The sequence below is a fragment of the Lemur catta genome, chromosome 9, assembly GCF_020740605.2.
Source record: "Lemur catta isolate mLemCat1 chromosome 9, mLemCat1.pri, whole genome shotgun sequence".
Classification (NCBI taxonomy): domain Eukaryota; kingdom Metazoa; phylum Chordata; class Mammalia; order Primates; family Lemuridae; genus Lemur; species Lemur catta.
In genome coordinates, this window is record NC_059136.1 from 82,660,151 (window position 1) to 82,682,469 (window position 22,319).

At 40.2% G+C, this 22,319-nt stretch overlaps 1 protein-coding gene across 2 annotated transcripts in view; it reads left to right on the forward strand.

Annotated features, from left to right (window-relative positions):
- SLCO5A1 (solute carrier organic anion transporter family member 5A1) overlaps positions 1–22,319 on the forward strand; it is a 139,038-nt gene that overhangs the window by 58,183 nt on the left and 58,536 nt on the right. Inside the window, exons 3-4 of one of the 2 annotated variants that reach the window (XM_045560970.1) lie at positions 5,698–5,830; positions 10,805–11,022. In XM_045560970.1, the coding sequence (XP_045416926.1) occupies positions 5,698–5,830; positions 10,805–11,022 (351 nt within the window). The remainder of the gene's footprint in view (positions 1–5,697; positions 5,831–10,804; positions 11,023–22,319) is intronic. The other variant, XM_045560971.1, reaches the window with a different exon arrangement.

Here is a 22,319-nt window from a genome sequence, read left to right on the forward strand (position 1 = left end):
GTAATATTTCTTCAATGTTTCTTAAATGTGAGGCACTTTATGTGCATGCTCTTTTCAGGGGTCAGAGAGGTTAAATAACTTTGCCAGTTCACAGCTGTGGAGGCTGGGAGTCTAACCTGGGGCAGTTTGACTCCAGGGTCTTTGCTCATATTCTCTACACTGTGCTGACTTCAATGCTTCCTGTGTCAATAGTTCTGTGTTTTAAGTTTTGGGGGAGATTCAGAAAACTGTAGTTTATGTTGCCTGCCCTCGAGATGTATCTAACCTAGTTGGAAAGATAAAAAAGGTGACAAATGAGTGTGTAGTGGTAATACATGACCTGTTACAGTGGGTGGTCCAGATGGTACTTGCAGTGCATTCGGCAGACAGACATTCCTCTGGCCTGTGTAGGTCAGGGGAGCCCTCTTAAAGCGCTGGGCTTGAAAGATGGGAAATGTAGCACACGTGGCTCACCAAGCTAGCTGTAGGCCAAGCATAAATAGCAGGTTCTAGAAAAAAGGACTAGGGAGTGACCACGGGGCCACCCCACAAAGGGCAGACTGTGCGGACGGTAGCCAAGCCTGGTGGGAAGCTTCCAGAAGATATGAGCAGGAAAATGAGATGGAAGCACAGGCAGGAGAGAAATGGTGTCCAAGGCCAAGGGAGGCAGGCTGGGGTCAAGGTGAGGACAGAAATGTGAGCTGGGCAGTGAAGTGATAGCAAGAGAAGGGAATGAAGAATGAGATGACTTCAGGTAGTTCGGTATCTGTTATGGACTGAATTGTGTCCCTCCAAAATTCATGTGTTGGTGCCTTAACCCATAATGAGACAGACATTTGGAGACAGAGCCCTTGGAGGGTTAGATTATTAAGGTGAAATGAGGTGATGAGGGTGGGCCCTAATCTGCTAGGATTGGTGCCTCCTAAGAAGAGGGTGAGACTCCAACGCGCTCGCTCTCTCTCTGCGTGTATGAGAAGAGGCCACCTGAGGACACAGCAAGAAGGCAGCATTTACAAGCCAGGAGGAGAGGCCTCATCAGAAACCAACGCTGAGGGCACCTTCATCTTGGAGTTTTAGTCACCAGCACTGTGAGAAAATAAATGTCTGTTGTTTAAGCCACCTGGACTGTGGCATTTTGTCATGGCAGCCTGAGTAGACAATTACAGCATCCCAGTCTGTGACTGTGAGCCTGTGACGGTGAGCATTCTTTAGCTGGGCCACCTGTACGTCCTGCCAAGGTCAGGAGGAAACAGGAGGAACCAGAGACATAGGGTAGGAAATAAGGGGCAGGCTCATTCTTTTGATCACGAAATGTAATCGATCCATAAAAATTTGCTGAATGCCACCTGTGCCCAAACACTAAACTATGTGCATTAGGCAATATAAAGTGATAACAAACACAGCTTATTTCTATATATCCCTTATTCTTATATGTACCATGTGCCACGTATTCCATGTGCTTTATAAGTATTAACTTGTAAATTTAATGCCTACAGTAACCCTATGAGTATTTTTATCATCTCAGCTTTACAGATGAGGAAACTGAGGCTCAGAGAGGTTAAGCAACTTGGTCACACAATTAGTAAGAGTTGCAGCTGGGATCCGAACACATGATTTTGGAGTCAGTCCTTTAATCACTATGTAGTACTATATATGACGTGGTTCCAGCTATAAAGGATGTAGAGCTGCTTGATAAGATATAAATATTTGAAGAGGTAAGTAGAAGTACAAAGTAGGGCAAATTTAGTTTTAAATTAATGGGATGATCTAGTGTTCTCTCAAAGGGGAGTGTGCACACCCCACGAGGTATGTAAGATAATCCACTAGGGTGCAGGAAGGAAAGATTGGAACTTTAATTTATATTTATATTAGTAGTTCATTGAATAGTCCAAACTTCCAGTATACGCTCTTTATCAAGAGAGAAAATCAATCATGGTATAGTCAGATCTGACAGGACACAGTCAAAAAACATGAGATTATCCAGTTCACTAGGTGAAATGTGGATTGACATCCGCTGGCCTTAGCTAAGATCTCCAGTGACGATGTGTGCTGGGGAGGAGCTCCATCATTGACATCTGCTGCTGCTAACGACCGTGGACCGTACACCGATTCTGCGGGAGCAAGGAGAGGGCTGAGGGGTGGGAGTGTGTAGGGGCTGTGCCGCCCTGCTGTCTGGGCACTGGGCTCGCGGCCGAGCACACCGCTGGCAAGAATCCCTGCGCTCGAGGAGTTTACATTCCAGTTGGGGAGGACTGATGATAAATAAAGTGGACAAAGGAAATATATAGTGTGTTAGGGGGTCATATATGCTAAGGAGAAAAATAAAGCAGGGAAAGGGTGTTAAGAATTGGGGGAAGAGTCTTCAAGTTTTAGATAGGGTAGCCAGGTCAGGCTCTGTGAGAAGGAGCCGTCTGAGTAACTACCTGGGGGAAGTGAGCAAATGAATCAAGTGGCCATATGGGGAGGAAGATTCAACATGCACACACACACACGCGCACACACACACAAGTGCTAAGCCCCTGAGATGGGACGTGCCCGGGAGGCTGAGGAGCCAGGAGGTCGTGTGACTGGAGTCCAGTGAACGGAGGGGGGTGATGGTGGATGAAGGAGAGATGATGGGGGTACATATGAGCTGCCAGGTCCCTACAGCCACACAAGGACTTTGTACTGTGAGTGAGATGGGACACCCCTGGGGGGTGTGAGCAAAGAGGTGACATGGTCTGGTTCATGTTTCCAGAGGATCGTTAAGGCTGCTGTGTTGGAAAGACATCGTAGGGAAGTAAGTGCAGAAGCCAGGAGACCAACTGGAAGGCCTGGAACAATTTTCCAGATATAGGAGTGATTCCACTAGCCTTAAAAATGCTTGCTATAGGATAAAAATAAATGTTTCTGATGACACTGCTGAATTTTGAAAAGCTTTGTCTCTACTTTATAAAGTAGTTAAGGTTCTCTTGGTGAATGCCATTAAATTAATTCTCCATTCACCGGATAATTGTGTGGTCTCGCCAGGACACATCCTGCATAGTCCTGCTTGGCACCCCGAGATGCCGCCCTCCAGCGCCCCAGGCATCAACAGTATGGCGGAAATACCCTTTTCCTCGTCGGTGTTTGTAAGACAGTCTCTTTCATGCCAGAAGAACTATTTTGGGAGGATGATTCATGTCACATTTTGGCCTCATTACAGTTTTAAGTTGTAAACGATACTGGTTTGCCTGGAGGTATAAACATAAATTTTATCTTCGTATGCATATGGGAATACCTGTAACTGAAAAAGTGCTTTCTATTCTTGAGTTACAGTTTAGGCTACAAACAAAGAGATTAACCAGATCTTTATCAAAATTCTAATTTTATTTCTGAAAAGCATGCTTCTAAAAGAGTACCGATTGCTTGTGGCTCTGCCTCCATTCTCCATTTCCAAACACAGATGGAAAGTGGAAGAACCTAATGTCTTATTGTTACAAGCAGATGATTTTGTGAAATAAACACTGTGCTTTCTCTTTTGAAATAGTGTGAAAAGTGAGAGCAGGTGTGAAATTACTGTCTTGCTGTCTGTAGTTAAAAAGTAACAGGAGGTACAAGATTATTCAAAGTTTATTTAGTGGGGGGTGTTAAAGTAAGGTGAGGCCATTCTAATTATTCCGATTTGCTTTCTGGTAAATATAGTACTGTTTAAAGGGTGTGACAAAATTCTCTTATTTATTCAGTGGTTAAAAATGCATGATGTTGTGGGGGCCAAGGGAAACTTCCTGTTCACCCTCTGAAGGGTCGCTGAGAATCAACTCACAAAAGACAGATTAAGTGGAAAAAAGGAATACACATTTATTTAATGCATGAATGGGGAGAATCCCAGAGTAACTGTCCACCCCCTAAAGGGAGTTTGGAAGCTTGTATACTATCTTGGCAAAACAGGTAATGAATGGGAGGTGGGAGAAGAGAGATTCTGTTGGGGGGGGCAATAAAGGATTTCTAGGGAGAATTAATGGATTGAGAACAGAGATTAACTTGCGAGTAGTTCTCTTTCACAGTGAAAGCATCTGTTCTTGGTCTTACAGAGAAGGGAAGAAAAAAGTTGTTCTCTTTTGTGGGTCTGGATCTTAGGCAACTAAAGGAACTTCAACTTCTTTGGGTGGTAGAAGGGAAAAGTCAGAGAGACCTGGAGGCTTCTTCAGTTCAGTAGGTCAAAGCTCCATATTTTGGGGTATCAGTTTCTGAGCCCCAACATTGGCAATAGAAATGAGAAACACTTAACATTTGACTTTGTTATCATGCCTTGCACATGACAATGCCTTAAAAGTGTTTATTGATTTGTCCCCAATAACTTAGTTCAAATAGGAAAAATGTTGGGTTTGGAACGTGGCTAGATATTTCTATGACTCTCAAGGAATTCCATATCCTATCTTAAAATTTTAAAATTGGCAGAATATTATTTATTTTAGAATTTTAAATTACTGTGTTCGTCCATTTGTGTTGCTATAAAGGAATACCTGAAGCTGGGTAATTTATGAAGAAAAGAGGTTTACTTGGCTCACAGTTCTGCAGGCTGTACAAGAGGCATAGAGTTAGCATCTACTTCTCTTGAGTGCTTTAGGAAGGTTCCACTCATGGTGGAAGGGGAAGGGGAGCAGGCATCACATGGCAAGAGAGGAAGGAAGAGGGAGAGGGGAGGTGTCAGGCTCTTTTTAGCAATCAGTTCTCTTATTAACTAATAGAGTGAGAATTCACACATTACCAGAAGGACCAAGCACCAGGCCATTCATGAGGGATCCGCTCTCATAACCAAAACACCTTCCACTAGGCCTCACCTCCAACACTGGGGATCAAATTTCAACGTGAGATTTAGGGGGGACAAATATCCAAACCATATCAATTACAGATGTGAAAATAGGAATACAGAAAAAAATTAAAGGAGTGCCAATGAATTTGTTGTTGTTTGCTATAAGCCCATTTTGATGGCAAATTTTTTGGGGCACAATGACAACCTTTCCGATCCGCTGACAGGGAGACATACTCACCCGTCTTCCCTCCACCTTGGACATGTGCTTTAAAAAATTATTTTCTGGTCCATCTGTGGTTGGTGTTTTCCATTTGGGCCTTCTGACCCAAAGGAGATTTATCCATCTTTAAGTAAGATTCCTCAATTAACAATAAACCAAATGCATTGTAAGAGCGTATTTGATTCTAAAGTGATGGTTTAAAAAATATTAGCAATTTGAGGGCACTTAAGCAGCTTTGCAAATTCAGCTGATTCCAGCCTCCAGCCTCATGGCAAAATATGACCTTGAATTCCATCATCCTGCTAGAATCTTCCAGCTCTGACAAGTGACATCTACTTTTTTCTTTTTTTTTTGTATCTTGAAACTTTTTTCATCCCTACTTTTTCTTGGTTATTCAGTGACTGCCTCATTAACTAGCTTGGGTCTCTACTTTTAGACATTTGAATGTAGTGGTTCTCCGGGTGAAGCCTGAATACTTATATTAAAAAACAAAATAAAAGCAACTAAAAAGCTCTCCAGATAATTCTGATGCTCTAAGAGGACAACAGGTAATAAAGGGCAAGGTTTGAAACCCAGATGTCAACAGAGACACAAATCTCTGAAGGTCCCCATTTTTAGAAGTTAACTAGATTTAATCATATCTGGGTATGACAGTAAAATTAGAGAAACCTAACTCTTCAGTGAAATGTTGCTGTATTTCACATTTCCCCTTCTGTCTTCTCAGCCATCATGTATGTCATGGGAGCACTTGGCCCTGCTGTGGGATATTTATTAGGTGGACTTCTTATTGGTTTTTATGTTGATCCGAGAAATCCTGTTCACCTTGACCAGAATGACCCTCGTTTCATTGGCAACTGGTAAGAATTGTTTTTTAATTTTTCCATTTTACCTAATGATAGCTAGAATCATAGCACTCTTGTAGTTACACAAAAATTTCCCTAATAGGGAGATGACACCTGGGGGAGGGTGGTAGGCAGAGTAGTAACCCTCCACAAAGACAGCCATGTCCTAATCCCCAGAACCTATGAATATGTTACATTACATGGCAGAAGGGACTTTGCAGATATGATTAAGTTAAGGATGCTGATATTACTTTAGATGACCTGGGCGGGCCCAGTGTCAAAGGGAAGAGGGAGGCAGGAGGGCCAGGCAGAGAAGGAGATATGGTGAGTGAAGCAGAGGTTGGAGTGACGTGCTTTGAAGGTGGAGGTAGGGGCTGTGAGCCAAAGCCTGCAGGAGGACTGGCCCCTGGAGATGGGGTGTTCCCTAGAGCCCCCAGAAGGAGTGTAGGCCTTCCAGCCCATTTTCCTCTTCTGACCTCCAGAACTATAGCATTGATCAGTTTATGTTGTTTAAAGCCACTAAGTGTGCAGTAACCTGGTACAGCAGCGATAGGAAACTAATACAGGAGTTTGTTGACAGTGGCTCCACCTCCACCCTCCAGGATCGGGGGTGTGTCTTTCACAGCAGGGTGAAGGACGTGGACCACTGTGGCTGTGTGGGGACTTCCCTGTTTACTTTAGTCATACCTTTCATTATCTTTTTTGTGCCTTTTGAAAAATACGTTGTACCCACTTTCTTGTTATATAGTATATTTGTATTTCTGCTTAACAACCCTCTCCCACTGCCCAGAACTCTAGCACTGCTATTCCATTGTCCTGCTCTTACCCAGTCTTTTTTCATGCTAATATTATATTTTATTTCCCCACATGTGAGAGTTGGAGATTTAGCTGCTTTCTCACTTGCTAGGCCTTAATTGTCCTAATGCTTAGGGCTCAGAATGAGGACTTCAATTTCGGATATCACGTTGTTTATTCACATAATCAGGGCTGTGTTTGAGTTTTTTGCAGTCCTCAGCTTGAACATAAGAAGTCATTTATTTCTTCATGATTGCAAGCACTAGCTGAAAATATTAGTGTCCTTAATTCATTGCACATGGATTGGAAATAGGTGCACACTGATAAGAAATTTTCATCTTATAACAAAGAGACTATTTCAGTGTTAGCAATTATATGTGTCAAGTAATTACTTTCTAAAGAGTTTCTTTGAGTACTTTATTCTCTTTGTTTCATTATAGAATAATAACCTCGTAACTCCGAGGCTGGTGGGAATACTGTTTAACACTATTTTCAAAGCAGTTAACAATTTTAATTGTTATATAACACTTCTTATTTTCGTATATAATGCTCTTTGAAGCTAGAAGTACTAAACTGGGTCAAATTTTCAAATCATGCAAAAAGGAGTTCCCCTGTCAGAGTTAGGGGAATAACACAGGAGTTTTAAGTTCTTGACTCATAATGAAATTTTTGGTCTCAGCTGTTTTCTTTCCAGTTCTGAAATAGATCAGAGTAAAGGGTTTTTTTTTTCATTGTCAGAAAACTAGATTATTAAAATACAGGGTGTCCCCAAACTCTCCAGAGGAAAAATTTTGTCATGAATATTTTGTAAATAAAGGTATATTTAGCTACAATTTCCCATTTTCCCTTTGTATGGTGACTTTTGGGACGCCCTGTATATTTGTGAACATCTACTGTATATCCTGTGTTCTATACAGATGTCCAGGAGAAGAACATGGTGGTAAGTGAACATCTAAAGAAAGATAACCAACCCAGGGGCAGGGAGAAGGAAGGAGGGCAGAAACTTCAGTCTTACAGATACTTTATGCTAAGTTTTGAAAGTTTTCTGGGAGACATTAATCTAGTTGGCAGCAAAGTGGAGAGGTTAGGAGTATAGACCCTGAAGCCATACTCCCCTGGGTTTCGATCCTAGTCTGCCACCGAATAGCTATATGACCTGGGGGAAGTTATTCCGTGCCTCCATTTTTTTTTTCTTTTAAATCCATAAAAGAAGATAGTTATAGTACCTACTTCATAGAGTTGTTGTGAGGAATGAGTGAGTTTATATATGCAGGGCTCTATGTATAGAATTCCTGTTACACAGTATGTGTTAGCTGTTCAGTCCTTTGAATTTAATCAGTGTTCAAGTAATTTTATCCATTTTAATGGCTCAATATTAGTTCTATAAATGATAAAGAGTGTCAGTATAGACATATGTAGTAAGGGTCTATTTAAACATATTAATTGAGTCATCCTGTTTGTAACAGATTTCTATCTTGAAGAAAGACATAGTTCTTTGTTACTGTATATTTCTACCTTGAAGAAAGACGTTATTTGTTACCGTATTTTTCTACCTTGAAGAAAGATGTAGTTATTTGTTACCGTATTTCATACGATGTCTAGCAGCAATGATAGATTTTCAGTAAATATTTGCTGAAAGCGAGAAGGAAGGAAGGAAGGAATAATGTTGATATTTCTTGGGTGCTTACCAAGTGTCCAGCATTATACTAAGCTTTACAAACATTCTCATTTAAGCCTTGTAACAACCATGTAGTCGCTAATATTAAGCCCATTTTGCAGATGAGGAAGCTGATCCTCAGGGAGTTGAATAACTTGCCCAAAGCCTCTGGGTCAGTGAGAGCTGGGATAGGAAACTGGCTCCAGGGTGGAGCTTTAGTCCATCACTTAACTGGCCCCCTCGGTGAAATGGTCTGTGAGTAATGGTTCATGAAAGGGATTTGGGTACTCTGCTTTTTCAAGTTCAGCTATTACTGATGTGTCTTTTTCCAACATATAATGCACACTTTGTTGTCTTACTCGGCTTTCCTCAGGGTCCTTTTTAGCACCATCAATTTATCATGTGTTACACCGATGTTACTGGAGGCTTTTGAAGAATGGGGGCTGGTTTGCTCTGCTTGGAAATGACCCCACACTTTTATATTATTTTTGTATTAATATTATTTTTGTTTATTTGCTATGATTCTTCCCCTTCTTCTGTTATGTATGCTCACTTTGGGCTATTATGAGTGTATCTTTAACATTTGCATAGAATTTTAAGTCAATGGCTGGGGGAGGGCTGGCCAGGGAGGCTGAGTGCAGATCTACCTAAAAACTAAACCAACTAAACAAAACTAGCCACCATGAATTGATTGCTGATTTGGGGGTAGACATTTTATTAGGTCCATTATAACATTGTCTTATTAAATTTTGAATGACCTTCCAACGCACTTATTATTACCCCTTTTCATATGAGAAGGCTGCTTTGGAAAAGCAAAATAATTTCACCAGGATCTCGTAGTTAGCCAGTGGTAAAGACAGGACATCAACCCAAGTCTATCTGAAACCACAGCTCATGAACCGCCCCCTACACTACACTGCCTGCTCTCTTCTGGAGAGAGCCTGGGAGGCCTGGGTAATTGCAGGCATTCGGGGCCTTGAATGTAGAGTTTGTGGAGAGAGATTCCAGAGAGGTAAATCTGCAGCCAAGCACTAAAGGGACCATTATAATAGATATGTTCGCTGCAGAGAGATGACTTTTTTTTGTTTAAAAAAAAACAAAACCTATTTCTTTCAATTTATTTATTCAGCAAATTTTTTGAGTGCCTAATCTGTGTCAGGCAGTGGGCTGGTGATTATATTCTGAATAATTGAGATTGCTGGAAGTCTGCCCTGAGCAATCTTCTCAAAATAAAGCCTAATTTTGATTACCTTAAAATTATTTGATAGGACTTTAAATATCTTTGAAAATAGCACACTGGATTTATTAATGACTGGTTGTAGGAATCATTCTCTCAACTCACCCGTGGCCTTTAGCAGCTGATAACAGCACTTTAATAGAAACATTCTTTTTTAAAAATGAATTTTCATTTTGCAATTAATCTGTATTCATACTAGATTGAGTTCAACATTAATGCTTAGAATGCTGCTTGCATTCTGGTTACAACTGATGGGAACATACTGAGTATTTATGAACTTGGAAGCATTAGGGGCAGAGTTTTGGAGTTGTGGCTACCCCGTCAGGTAGGACCAGGGGCCCCTGCTTGCTAAGGCAAGGTTGAGAGGGGACTGAGAAATTGCTCCGTGGGGGATTCATGAAGGCAAAAAGCCCAAGACCTTCACATGTGGCTCTCATACAAGACTGAAATTTAAGTCCTACTCTCTGTATTTGCTTCCTAGCTCTCTGCAGAATGGTAACCTCAGGTGAATTTAAAGACAGAATCTCGAGTTTACATAGCTCAAGGTATAGCATCTCGGGAAGCTTTCTGACACACGTTAATTTCCCCTCTCTGGATTTTGGTAACATTCATAACCCATACCACATAATCTAACATCTAATTGTGTGCATTCTTTCTCTTCTTGGAGATTATTTCTTATATTTTTGGCTTGCTTACAAGTAGGTTTAAGTTCTTGAAGGCAAGGACCTCTAAATGTCTTGGGTTGCCCTCAGACTTGGTGAAGTATTATGAGGGCTGGCTAAGTGGGGGCGTTCAATACATTCTTAAGTATTCGTAGAAAAACATTTGAATACCATCAACAATTTAAAATATATTTCACATGATATATTAACACTTTTATTCTAAGAAAACATTGTCTATATTGGTCCACAAAGCACAGTACACAGTCTATATAAGTTTTTTATTAAATTTATGATTTGGGGGTTTATTATAAAATGTGCATTGTAGGAGGGCAACAATGTTAGCTAGCAGAACTAACCCACAGGTGCTTGAAAATACTTGCACGAAATTCTAATCAGGTTGCTGATTATAATATTCATTATGATACTAATATAATTATTGGGTAGATTTCTCATTTATACCACAGAAAGGGAGAATCCCTTGATTTTCTTAGTTTGTTCAACTTCCTACTGCTTTACAATTGACGAAGGGAAAACGTTTTCTCTGGAGAATTGTATCCCCACAAACTTCTACTTTGCTAATTTGTTCTCACTCACAAAACAAAAGCCATAAATGCTATTCACATTTCCCGATTTTTTAGGTGGAGTGGATTCCTCCTTTGTGCCATTGCAATGTTTCTTGTGATATTCCCAATGTTTACTTTTCCAAAAAAGCTTCCACCTCGACACAAGAAAAAAAAAAAGAAAAAATTTTCTGTTGATGCTGTTAGCGATGATGACGTTCTGAAGGAGAAGTCAAACAATAGTGAACAAGCGGACAAAAAAGTTTCTTCTATGGGATTTGGAAAGGATGTCAGAGGTAAAGTATATCTCTTGAATAAATACGTGCATGATGCTTTAGATCAGTGCTACTCAAAGTGTGGACCAGAGCTGTCCTCCAACTGTCTGTGGCTGTCCTGCGCTAGAGAAGTACTGAGATTGAGAGAAAGTGTGGCAAAACTCTTTTAGAAATTTGAACCGAGTAATTTTATGTCTAATAATAAAAAAAGTTGGGCTTATATATTGTATGTTTAAAAAATTAATTTTCTAATAATTCATCATTCATATATTTTGTCAAAGTATCGGTTGACAGAATTGAAATAATAATTTTTAAAAAATGGTTCTTTCTCACATAGTTTGAGAAGCACTGATTTACATCATAAAGATAGAGATGTTTGTATATATCGTTTACTGTAATTAGAAATATCTGATTTTTAAAATACTTACGGAATTGTGTTATGGATGGTTTGTTTCGGGGGAACGGTGGCTTTGGTAGTGCGGCCGGGTGTGTACATAAGTATAAAACCTGCCACTGGAAAGGGATGTCATTCAACAGCAGCTCTGTCAAATGCTTGCATGTGGCCATAGAGACGGGTGGCCAGGATAGGGGCCCCCAAACCTGATGTAAAAACATCCAGAAAGTTTCAGTGATGTACTCATCTATTTTTTCATTTTTATTTCTCTTAAAAATAATGATCATATTAAAACTAGATTAGGCAATCTAAAACCTAAACAATTGGAATTGATCTTCACCACACAATATTTGTTCAGTATTGAGTATATCTGTTGAATGGTAATAAGTCTTTTTAATTCCAGAAACCTACACTGTTACACTCCCATTATAAAGTTTCAACTTTATTTCCTGAATTCTCTGAATTGTTTTTTTTTTGTATAAATTATGAAACATAATATTTATCAAGTGCTTGTATCAGTCAAAGTTGTATTAGGTAAGATTTACTTAGGCACATTATCATCTCATTTTGACTATATATGCAGTAAGGACAAAGAGGAACCTTTCAGGCCTAGAATAAAGTTACTAATGTATTATAGACTTGTCCCTACAGCTTAAGAATAATAATAGTTAGATTGGACCATTTTTAAGGACTGTATTTGTGAAAGCAAATGAAGTGACATTTCATTGAAAATGTTTCTTCCCAGTTAAGTTTTAGATTTGGTCCCCTCCCTCCCCATTATTTTGTGACAGTGTGTACTTGTGGAACTGCCAAAATGACTTCGTATGGTTTAATAACAGGATTCTGTGGATGCAAGCATGGCCTGAGCTCTTCCTGTGTTGGCCGGCCCATCACTCTCCATGGATGTATTAGAGACCATTATGGCTACTAGCAAACGAGTGTTTTGTTTGTTTGTTTGTTTTATGTTTTGTTATTTTACAACTCAATTGAGACAAATTGAGGTTAAAGAATTTAAAACAGGCCAGGCATGGTGCCTCACGCCTGTAATCCTAGCACTCTGGGAGGCTGAGGCGGGAGGATTGCTTGAGGTCAGGAGTTCGAGACCAGCCTGAGCAAGAGTGAGACGCTGGCTCTACTAAAAATAGAAAGAAATTAGCTGGACAACTAAAACTATATAGAAAATATTAGCCGAGCATTGTGGCGCATGCCTGTAGTCCCAGCTACTCGGGAGGCTGAGGCAGTAGGATTGCTTGAGCCCAGGAGTTTGAGGTTGCTGTGAGCTAGGCTGACGCCACAGCACTCACTCTAGCCTGGGCAACAAAGCGAGACTCTGTCTCAAAAAAAAAAAAAAAAAAAAAAAAAGAAAAAAGAAAAGAAAAAAGAAAGAACTTAAAACAGGAATACACTTAGAATCTTAATTTATAGAGACTATAAAGGCATAGGTAAGATAAAATTGTATATTTTATAGCTTAGGAGTTGAATGTGAAATATGTATCTATTGGAGAGTAGAAAAAAGGGGGAGAAGACTGGTATTAAAAAGAACAGTGCAAACAACTGTTGATGGGAACATAGTTCTTTTGGAGGATGCAGGGTAGGCAGCGCTATCAATGCCCATCCACAATCTTGGACCTTACCAGTTTCATGGCGGAGGCCCACCAACTGCCGGACCCGCATCAAGTGTCTGAAGATCTTCTTTGTAGGCTGAGAAAACTGCTTGGCTCCTGCTTGAGGCAGTCCTCAAATACCAAGGAATTAACACCCCAGCCTCCCGTCCCCCAAAGAAGTCTTAACCAGATGACTGATAAACACCCCAGCCCCCTGCCTCTTGGGCAAGACGACCTGAGGTGTGTTCCTGTGTTCTCTCTTCCAGGGCATCTCGGCCAACCTCCCCACCCAGCGTCCCCTGAGCCTCCCAATTAAATTACTTGGACTGGAATTTTTGTCTCAGGGCCTGCTTCTGGGGGACCCACACTTAGACATGTAGGTTCAAAAGTGATAAAAAGCCATCATAAGATTTAAAAATCATTTTTGGAAATTGAATCTTTGTACTGTTTTATTGGCTATCTTCTTGTTCTGCTATGTATTGTTTTTCTCTGTTTTTTCTAACCTTCAGTTTGATGGTTCAGGATAGTTTTTCTTTTAAAAACAAAAGTAAGAGGAGTCTTTGAACAGTGATGGGAATTGGTTTATAATAAAACTCTGTTTGTATTCTGATTTTCTTGGTAGTATTTCTGGTAAATTCTTCTTTTTCACCCTCTACTTTGTGATGACTGATCCCACTTCTGTAGTTAAACCTCTTGATTGGGACACAGAGCTGATTCGTTTTATTTCTTCCACTTGTACTGGATTCTCTAATTGTATCAAGACTGGAACTTTAAGAGGCACTTTGTCTTGTTAGGGGAAAAAAAATACTGTTTTAATTGGATTATATTGAAAATGTTTTGCTAAAAATGATTCAAATGATATTGATGATATTAGAATACTGTTCAATGAGAATATTTAAAATTAATTCATATTTATCTTGTACACATTGATTTCCTTTAGAGTATCATGATTTCCTTCAGAGTAACATGCCATTTGAAGGAAGTGACTGTCTAATATGTTTCAAAAGGACAAATTAGATCTCTAGGAATCATTCTGCTAATGATATAATTTGTAATTTTTTTTTTTTTTTTTTTTACAAACCTTAGATTCAGTATTGAGGTCTTGCACTAAAGAAGTTGCTAAGCTTTCATTTTGAGTTAAATCTGACTTTGAGTCCCAGATCCTCTTTTCCTTTCTGTTTTCTGGAGCAGGACCTTTTTTGGTCTTTATTTTATATTTGAAACTTGAATACCAATATTAGCTTCTTCAAACAGGAGGTAGAAGTTGGTAACTTATACTTCCTTAAAAAGAAAACTATTCAGGCCATACAGAATGGAGCCCTTTGGGGAAGTTCTATTGCACAGAATGATTGAAGAAAATATACTGTACTTTCCATTCTCTGTCTCCACATTTTTTAATGACAGACATTGGGAAAATCTGACTCAGTGTTTTCATATTCTTCTTATAAATTATGCAGGAATAGGGCTGATTTAAAACACCACAAAGGGGAAAGTAGAATTGTCAGTATGTCTGCATTACATTCCACAAAGAGATTAGCATTGATTCCATCAAAATCTTCCCAATAAAAATAAACACTTAAAATATTTAAGTGGATCAATTTTCCTGAGGTTTGAGGGTCTAGCATTTTAAAGCCTTCCAAATTTAACTGGCCATCTTCTTATCTACAAAACTTTTGGTGGCAGTTAACCAGAAGAAAAATTGTATTTTTGTGTCCATTTTTAATCTTTTAAGCTTAATTGCTTAGCATTATTAATTTAGTGTAAAATGTAACAGATTTTTCTCTGCTAGAGTTTTGTCTGTGTTAGAGTGCAATATGTTTATAATCTTAACTAAATAAAATAGTTACTCTGAGGGGATGAATTGATTTAAAGAGGCCATGGAAAGTTACAGAATTTTGTTCATTAGAGGATAATGATAGCATCATTAAATTCACTGAGCATTCCCTCTTACCAAGGGTGCTGTGCTCCATGCTGTGATAGTGGTAAAGATGAAGGGGCCATGGTTTGTCCTTAGAGAGCTTAGAGTCCACTGAGGGTGAAAGGACAAGTACAGATGGAAATATATTAAAGACCATAAGAAGAGAATAGACACAGTGGTGTGGAACTTCCAAGGGTGGCAAGGGAAAATCTAGCTGAGGGATCAGGGCAGGCTGCATGGAGGAGGTGGGATTTGAGATGAACTTTGAAAGACTGGGTGAATTTCAGTAGGTGGAGGTGGGTTGGTGGGCATATTCCAGGCAGAAGGCAGGCCTGTGCAGATGTCTTTGAAAATGCTGAACAAGTTTTTCTTGTGGCTGGTGTGTTGGATGTGTGTGGCAGAGGCTGGGGAGATAGGTTGAGAAGGTAAGGTATGCTATACATTGGCAAGTGGGAGTGCCAGCCTTTGACTGGAGTCCCTAATGGGGAATGGGGAGTTTTGAGCAGGATTTGGCAGCACTCCAAGAGGTAGATTTGGGAGAGAAAGGAGAGGACTGGAGGGAGGGGGCCCGGGTGGAAAGCTAGGGACTGAGCCCAGGTGAGAGGTTTTGGCTAGTAGAGAAAGCAAGGACAGCAGCCTGCTGCTCTGGTCCTCCTGCTTTGACCCCCTTTCAGTCTCCTTTCAACTCAGCAGCCAGAGGGACCCTGTTAAAATGTCATTCCTCTCAGAAAAGTCCCCTCCCCTATGACCTATGTGATCTAACCCCTGGTTACCTCTTTACCCCATCTCCTTCTTTCAGTCTCACTTGTTTATTCTGCATCAATCACATTGGGCTCATTGTTGGTCCTCAAATGTGCCAGGCATGCCCTCACCCCAGGGCCTTTGCACTTGCTATGCCTGTGCTGGGAATACTCTCAGAGCACCGCACTTCCTTCAGTGTATTACTCAAATGGCCCCTTTCCAGCAAGGCCTTTCTTAGCCACCCTGTTTAAAATCTCTTTGCTCCCCTCCAAAGCTTCTTACCTCCTTCCCTTTATTTTTCTTCCTAAAACTCATTACTAACCTACTGTGCATTTTACTTATTTATCTTATCTATTGTCTCCCTGATGAGAAAATAAGCTCCATCAAGGCAAGATTTTTTTTTTTATCCATCACATTCCCTACCGGGTTTATACCACCTAGTAGGTACTCAGTAAATAGCTGATGAATGAATTATTGAATGAGAAGAGGGAAGAAAGAGGTCATTTCTATGGGATATGACAATTGATATGGGAATGGTGGGGAGCAGGAACCAAAAGGTGGTGTTAGGATTTCAACCTTAGATAATGGGGAAGGGAACTAGTGGGGAGAGGCAGAAAGAATACATTCTGAGCTTGAGTTGCTCTAGAACATCCAGACCCATTGCGTGTGGCTGTTTGCTAGGTGTTCTAGAACAAGTAGTGTATGGATGTGTGAGGGTCCATTTCTGGCTCAATAAAGTGGGGTCACCAAAAGCTACATACCTGGGCCCTGTTCTCTTAGCCCTTTTGTATATTGCCTTTGCTGAATCGCACTTTAATTTTATGTTTGCAGCTTTTATTGAGAGCTGCTGCTTAAATTTCCCATATTTGCCATAGGATTATTGTTTGGTGCCCTGCATATAAAATCCCATTTCTTTATAACAGCGGTCCTTGAACTTAGCCTACATTAGCATCACCATGAAGGCTTCCTGAAACCCGGATTGCTGTGCCCAGTCCACAGTCTGTGATTCAGTAGGTCTGGAGTGGGGACTGAGAATCAGCATTTTTAACAAGTTCCAGATAATACTGATGCTGCTGGTCCAGGACTGTGCCATGAGAGCCATTGCTCTAGAATATAGGAAAAGCTTTGTTTACCATGAAGAAATTGGAATGCTTCTGCATTTCTGATAATGATGATTATGTAACTTTTTGCTTTGGTGGCCAGGAAACTCAGAGTCAAATCTGAAGCTCGGGACAAATGTTATGGCCATATTTAATTCTTTGCCCTGGTTTTGACGTTCTGCTCTGTTTGTGTTTTCTCTGTGTCTATTTCTTTGTTTCATTTCCGTATTATCTGTATTTTATTGTACTTGTGTTTTCTTGTGATAAGCCAAACCTTTAGATTTGGACATACAGCTTATGAGATAACATGTAAATGGTAACAGGCCTGGCAAAAACTCTCTAATCTTTCCCAAATATGCTGGATAAATGAGATATATATTTGCTCGTTCTGCTATTAACATTTTAATTTTTCTTATTAGACTTTTTAGTTTATAATCTTAGCTAAATGCATTAAGGATTTTTAAGCTTTAAAGAACCATACTTTAAAAAGGATCATCTCTTCTGTCCTTCGTATTTTTCTGTTTTTGGTAAGTCCACCACTGTGGACCACCCTTCCTCTTATTATTCATACTTGAACCCCTCACTCACTCACCAGGAGGAACTTATGCATCTTTGGAATGGACTACATTTTCTCACAAGTATATGGATGTTGTTTTAGTACAAATTACTGTAGTGATATAATGCAGAATGTTAATAAATAAATACACTCCAAGCATCTTTTTTGAGTGCTTCTATAGGCCAGATGAAAGCTGGGAGTGAAGATGTACAGATACACCAAGGCCCTGCGGTCGTAGCGTCTGCAGTCTCCTAAAAACAACAGGCAAGCAAACACAGGCAGCTACGTAAGAACTGATGACTAGGGAAGTGAACCAAGTATGTGGGAGCACAGAGAGGGAGCCCCCAGGTCTTTCTGGAGGGGCTGTGGACGCTTCCTACAGGAGCAGACACCAATCCTGAGACTCGATGGATGAGTTTGACATTTGCCAAGGAGACTGGGGGGAATATGTAAACAGTACAGAGACAAGGACGATCATGGCCATGGAGGAAGCTGGTGGCAGAGCAGCCACAGGGCTTCAGCGTGGAAGGGCAGTCAGGAGCCCACTTCTGCAGGCTGGCGTGCCCAGTGGAGTTCCTGGCCTTCTCTTACACTTGCTCAGTACCCCTATTGGCATATCTTTTCAAACATTAATATATCATTTTAAAAAACGTTTGTTTTAGAAATCTAAGACAAGAGCAAAAAGGCCTGATATAGGTGCTTTCAGGTTGTAAAGGACAGAAGCAGTTCAAGCTACCTGAGATACTGGGGTTCTAGCAGAAAGCTCCAGAGGGGAGCAGAGGCCCCTGCAGACCCATTGCCACCGGGACCCACAGCCGCTCTTCAGGCTCACCTGCGGCTCCGGGCTCACTTCCTTTTCCTTACTTTTGTCTCTGTCTCAGATCTTCATACTCCCTGTCTAACTGTGGCTTTGTATGTCTCAAATGCAAACACTCCGAGGAAAACAAACTAAGGGGATTGGCCAGTCTTTGCTCAGATAGGGTGCCCAGGGGCCCCTCGTGGCTCTGGGCTGCTTGCAGGTGGCACCCTTGAGTCCAGCCTCCTTACCCGGTCCGCTCAGCTCATTTGGGGGATATCAGGTCACCTGGTGAAAACCCTGCTGCTTCGGTACAAGAAGCCACAGGAGAGGGGCCTTCAGTGTGGCAGTGCTCACAGACTCCTCTCCAGAATGGGATACATTTCTCATCAAACGAAATAAAATCCCAGTAAGTTCCTCCCTCTGCCAACTTGAAAAGATTCAGTCTCGCTGAAATTGACCCTCGTTTAAAGCTTTATTCTTCCAAATAAAGACCTTAGTCTAGTAGCTACGTTCAGTTGTAGACTTCTTTTATGAATGAGTATAAAACATTCCCACGTGCTAAAACATGTTTGGCTCGTGGTCAAGCAATTATGAATGTATCAATATCTACTGCCTCATATTATGTCGTGATCTGTGAGATGTGGAGAATAAATTATTCTTGCCCTAGCTGAGACTGATTCAGTCGCTCATAAACACGGGCCCTTAGTAGTTTCACAAGAATCCAGTCACACAATACATCTTAGGTTTTCTGAATTTTTTTTTTTTTTTTTTTGAGACAGAGTCTCGCTCTGTTGCCCGGGCTAGAGTGAGTGCCGTGGCGTCAGCCTAGCTCACAGCAACCTCAAACTCCTGGCTCAAGCGATCCTCCTGCCTCAGCCTCCCCAGTAGCTGGGACTACAGTCATGAGCCACCATGCCCAGCTAATTTTTTCTATATATATTTTAGTTGGCCAGATAATTTCTTTCTATTTTTAGTAGAGACGGGGTCTCGCTCTTGCTCAGGCTGGAGGTTTTGTGAAATGTTGACTAAAGGTTTTTAAGACCACTGGGAGCATCAGAGTTGTCGCGGCTTAGCCCTGTTGTGATTGGGGTGTGATGTAACACCTGGACCACGTGTGCCAGGTGGTTAGGGCCGCCTGTGCTGCCATCGATGAGCGTCTGGAAGGGGTGAATGATCTGCCAATGATATCAACACTTTTCCTAAAAGTGATTTCCACGTATAGACCACCTTATATTACATTGTCTTGAATTTTAGTGCTTTGTATTGAATTTTATTCCTACTTTATTACTGTTCAAGGCAATTCTTAGTTTTAGTGTCAGTTTGCTCCTATAATTGAATTTATAAGAAAGAAATCTTACAAATTAGCACTAAATGAGCAAAAACTGATAATCACTATCATTATTTCATCACCTCTCCATCATGCTTTTTACTGCGTCTTTGATTTTATAATGACAGTTCTAAATGACACCAAGAAACTAATCTAAAATATATTCTGCAGCATAAAAATTACGTATTTGGTTGTAAACTTATGGGTTTAACAACTTCTTTGCTAATAGTTTTTTAAACTTTGTGTTTTTGAAATAATTTTGAGTTTACATAAAACCTGTAGAAATAGCACACAGAGCTCTAGTGTATCTTGCACCTCTGATTCCTGACTATTCCCTAGTATTGATGTTTCTGAAAAGTCAAGGATATGATACTCTACTGTCCCCTAATACTTCGATGCATGTTTCCTAAGTATAAGGACACTCTCTCATGATCACAGGGCAGCTGTCAAAATCGGGAAATTAACATTGATCTGATGCCACCATCTAAACCGTAGGCCCCATTCAGATTTTGCCAATTATCCCAATAATGCCCATGCTGTCCAAGATCCAATCCAGGATCACATGTATTTAGTTTTTGTGTCTTTTAGTTTACTTCAATCTGAGTCAGTTCCTCATCTTTCTTTGCCTTTCCTGACCCTGACCTTTTTTAAAAGTACAAGCCATTAACTTTGTAGAATGTTCCTCACTTGGGGTTTGATTATGTGCACTTTCATAGACATACCACGGAAATGATGCTATGCTCAGTGCCTAGTAACAGAGACACGCAGTGTTAATTTGCCTTATTACCAGTTAGACTAACTTTTTTCTTGTATTTTTTTTAATTTCAAAATATTATAGGGCTATAAATGTTTTTGGTTACATAGATCACTTTTGTAATGCTTGAGTCGGGCTGTAAGTGTGCCCGTCACCCAGATAGTGCTCACTGTACCCGTTAGGCAGGTTTTTGCCTATCTCCTTCTCCCTGCTGGGCTAACCTTTATCAATGGGATAAGACTGTATTTCCAGGGTTCTCCGCTCTAAAGTTAATAAGTACAATATAATCATAAATCAATAAGTAATCTATAAGTACTTTGTGAGGAAATATTTTGGGGCTGTGTAAATATAGTCAATTCCCATTATTCATGGCGGTGATGTTCTCTAAAGTCACCGTGCACACTGCATTAGCCAATACTGATCATTGCTCCTAGGGGAGAAGGGGAGCTACAAGGTTGGGTTCCTATCACAGCATAGTAGTCAAACAATCAATATACAACCCTTTTTAATGTGTCTTTCTGTTTAAAGATCCCTTATTTAATATATATTGTTAATTCATTAATATTGAACTCATGGGCAACAGCGCTGTAACTCATGCCTGAAGGAAACTTAACACACGTATTTTTCTCCGTCAGGCACATGACAGCCTCTTGCACTTAGGAACACTAGACAGCACTGCAGCACTACACTTGGGGCCATTTTAAACAAGGAGATCACCAACAAAAAGCACACAATTTTGAAAAATGTGACAATGTATTATGACAAGGACATTCATTTACAATATGAGAGCTGAAACAAGAAGGCAGAGTGTCACCTTGTTTCACCTGAGCTGGGAAGGTGGGCATGGGACAACTCAAATTTTTTGCTGGCCTGTGCCTGATTGTGAAGGCTCTGTGAGTATGAATTTTGGGGTTACAGATACATTTTAGTGAGCAGACAACTTTGGAAATAGGGAATCCGTGAATAATGAGGATGGACCGTATCTTATTCCTGTTAGATTTTTACTTACTGGTTCTAGCATCCAGTGAGGTCAAATTTTCCGAGATTGGCCACTGGGGATCCTTCAAGCTGTCTTCTGTGTCCTTCTGACATGTCTTCATCATTCTAAGAGCGCGTCTTTGCTTTCTTCTTCAACAAGATTTTCCAGGCTTATCTTGTATTTTCTCTGCCTCAGCTCTGAAAGTAGACATTTTTCCAAGGAGTTCTGGTTCCTTTTAGTGGAAAATGGCTTTTAGAAACCAAGAATTGGGTGCTAGGTGGGCTTATTCCTACTGGGCTGTCATTACTTCTAAGCCCTGCTAGCAGACAGAGTTAGAACATACATGTATACATGTATACACTCACAGTCTGTCGTCATCTAATCTATCTATCTAAACCATGAATTTATACTAATATCTCCAGTACCAATCTGATATCTAACTGTTTCCCTTTCCATATTTGTAACTCTCTTCTTTGGCAGTTAGAAAATGGATTCTCATTATTCTCAATGTATTTATTTTTTAGCTAAGTCCGCCTTCACGTAAAAAAAAGCACCAGCCCCGCTAACCAAAGGTAGAACCCTGGATACTCTGCCCTCTACGCCCCATTCCCACAGGACATGTAGGGTGAAAGCTCAGCCCCAGTAAAGGGGAAGGGTAAAGGTGGAAGAAAGAAGAAAGCTAACAGAGTTGCTGAAAGTCTGAACTTTTGGTAATTCTTCTTAAATAACAGCAGACTTTTTTTTTAAATAAAAGGAGAGAGAACCATGATGTGTATTTTTAGTTAACCTTAAAATTAGAAGACTATTTTATCCTACCAAATGGGTATAGAAGAAAAACCTGTTTGATATAACTAGTATCTCTTAAAATATTCATGTGATACATATACTACCTTATTATATTAAAAATTTATTTTATATTTTCTCCGGATGTTTTAGAGTCAACACATTTGGCTTTTAATATACTGTTAAGCTTAATTTGAATCCTTAAATGTCGATAAGTAATCTTAACTTTCTAATTTTAAAATTTTAAATATGGCATTTTAATTTACAGTGTTTACAAGAGAATATAGGATAATTTTATGAAGTACTTTGATTATGTTTTCCTGTGGTGTGTTTATCCATGTTAAAAAGTAAATCATGCATCTT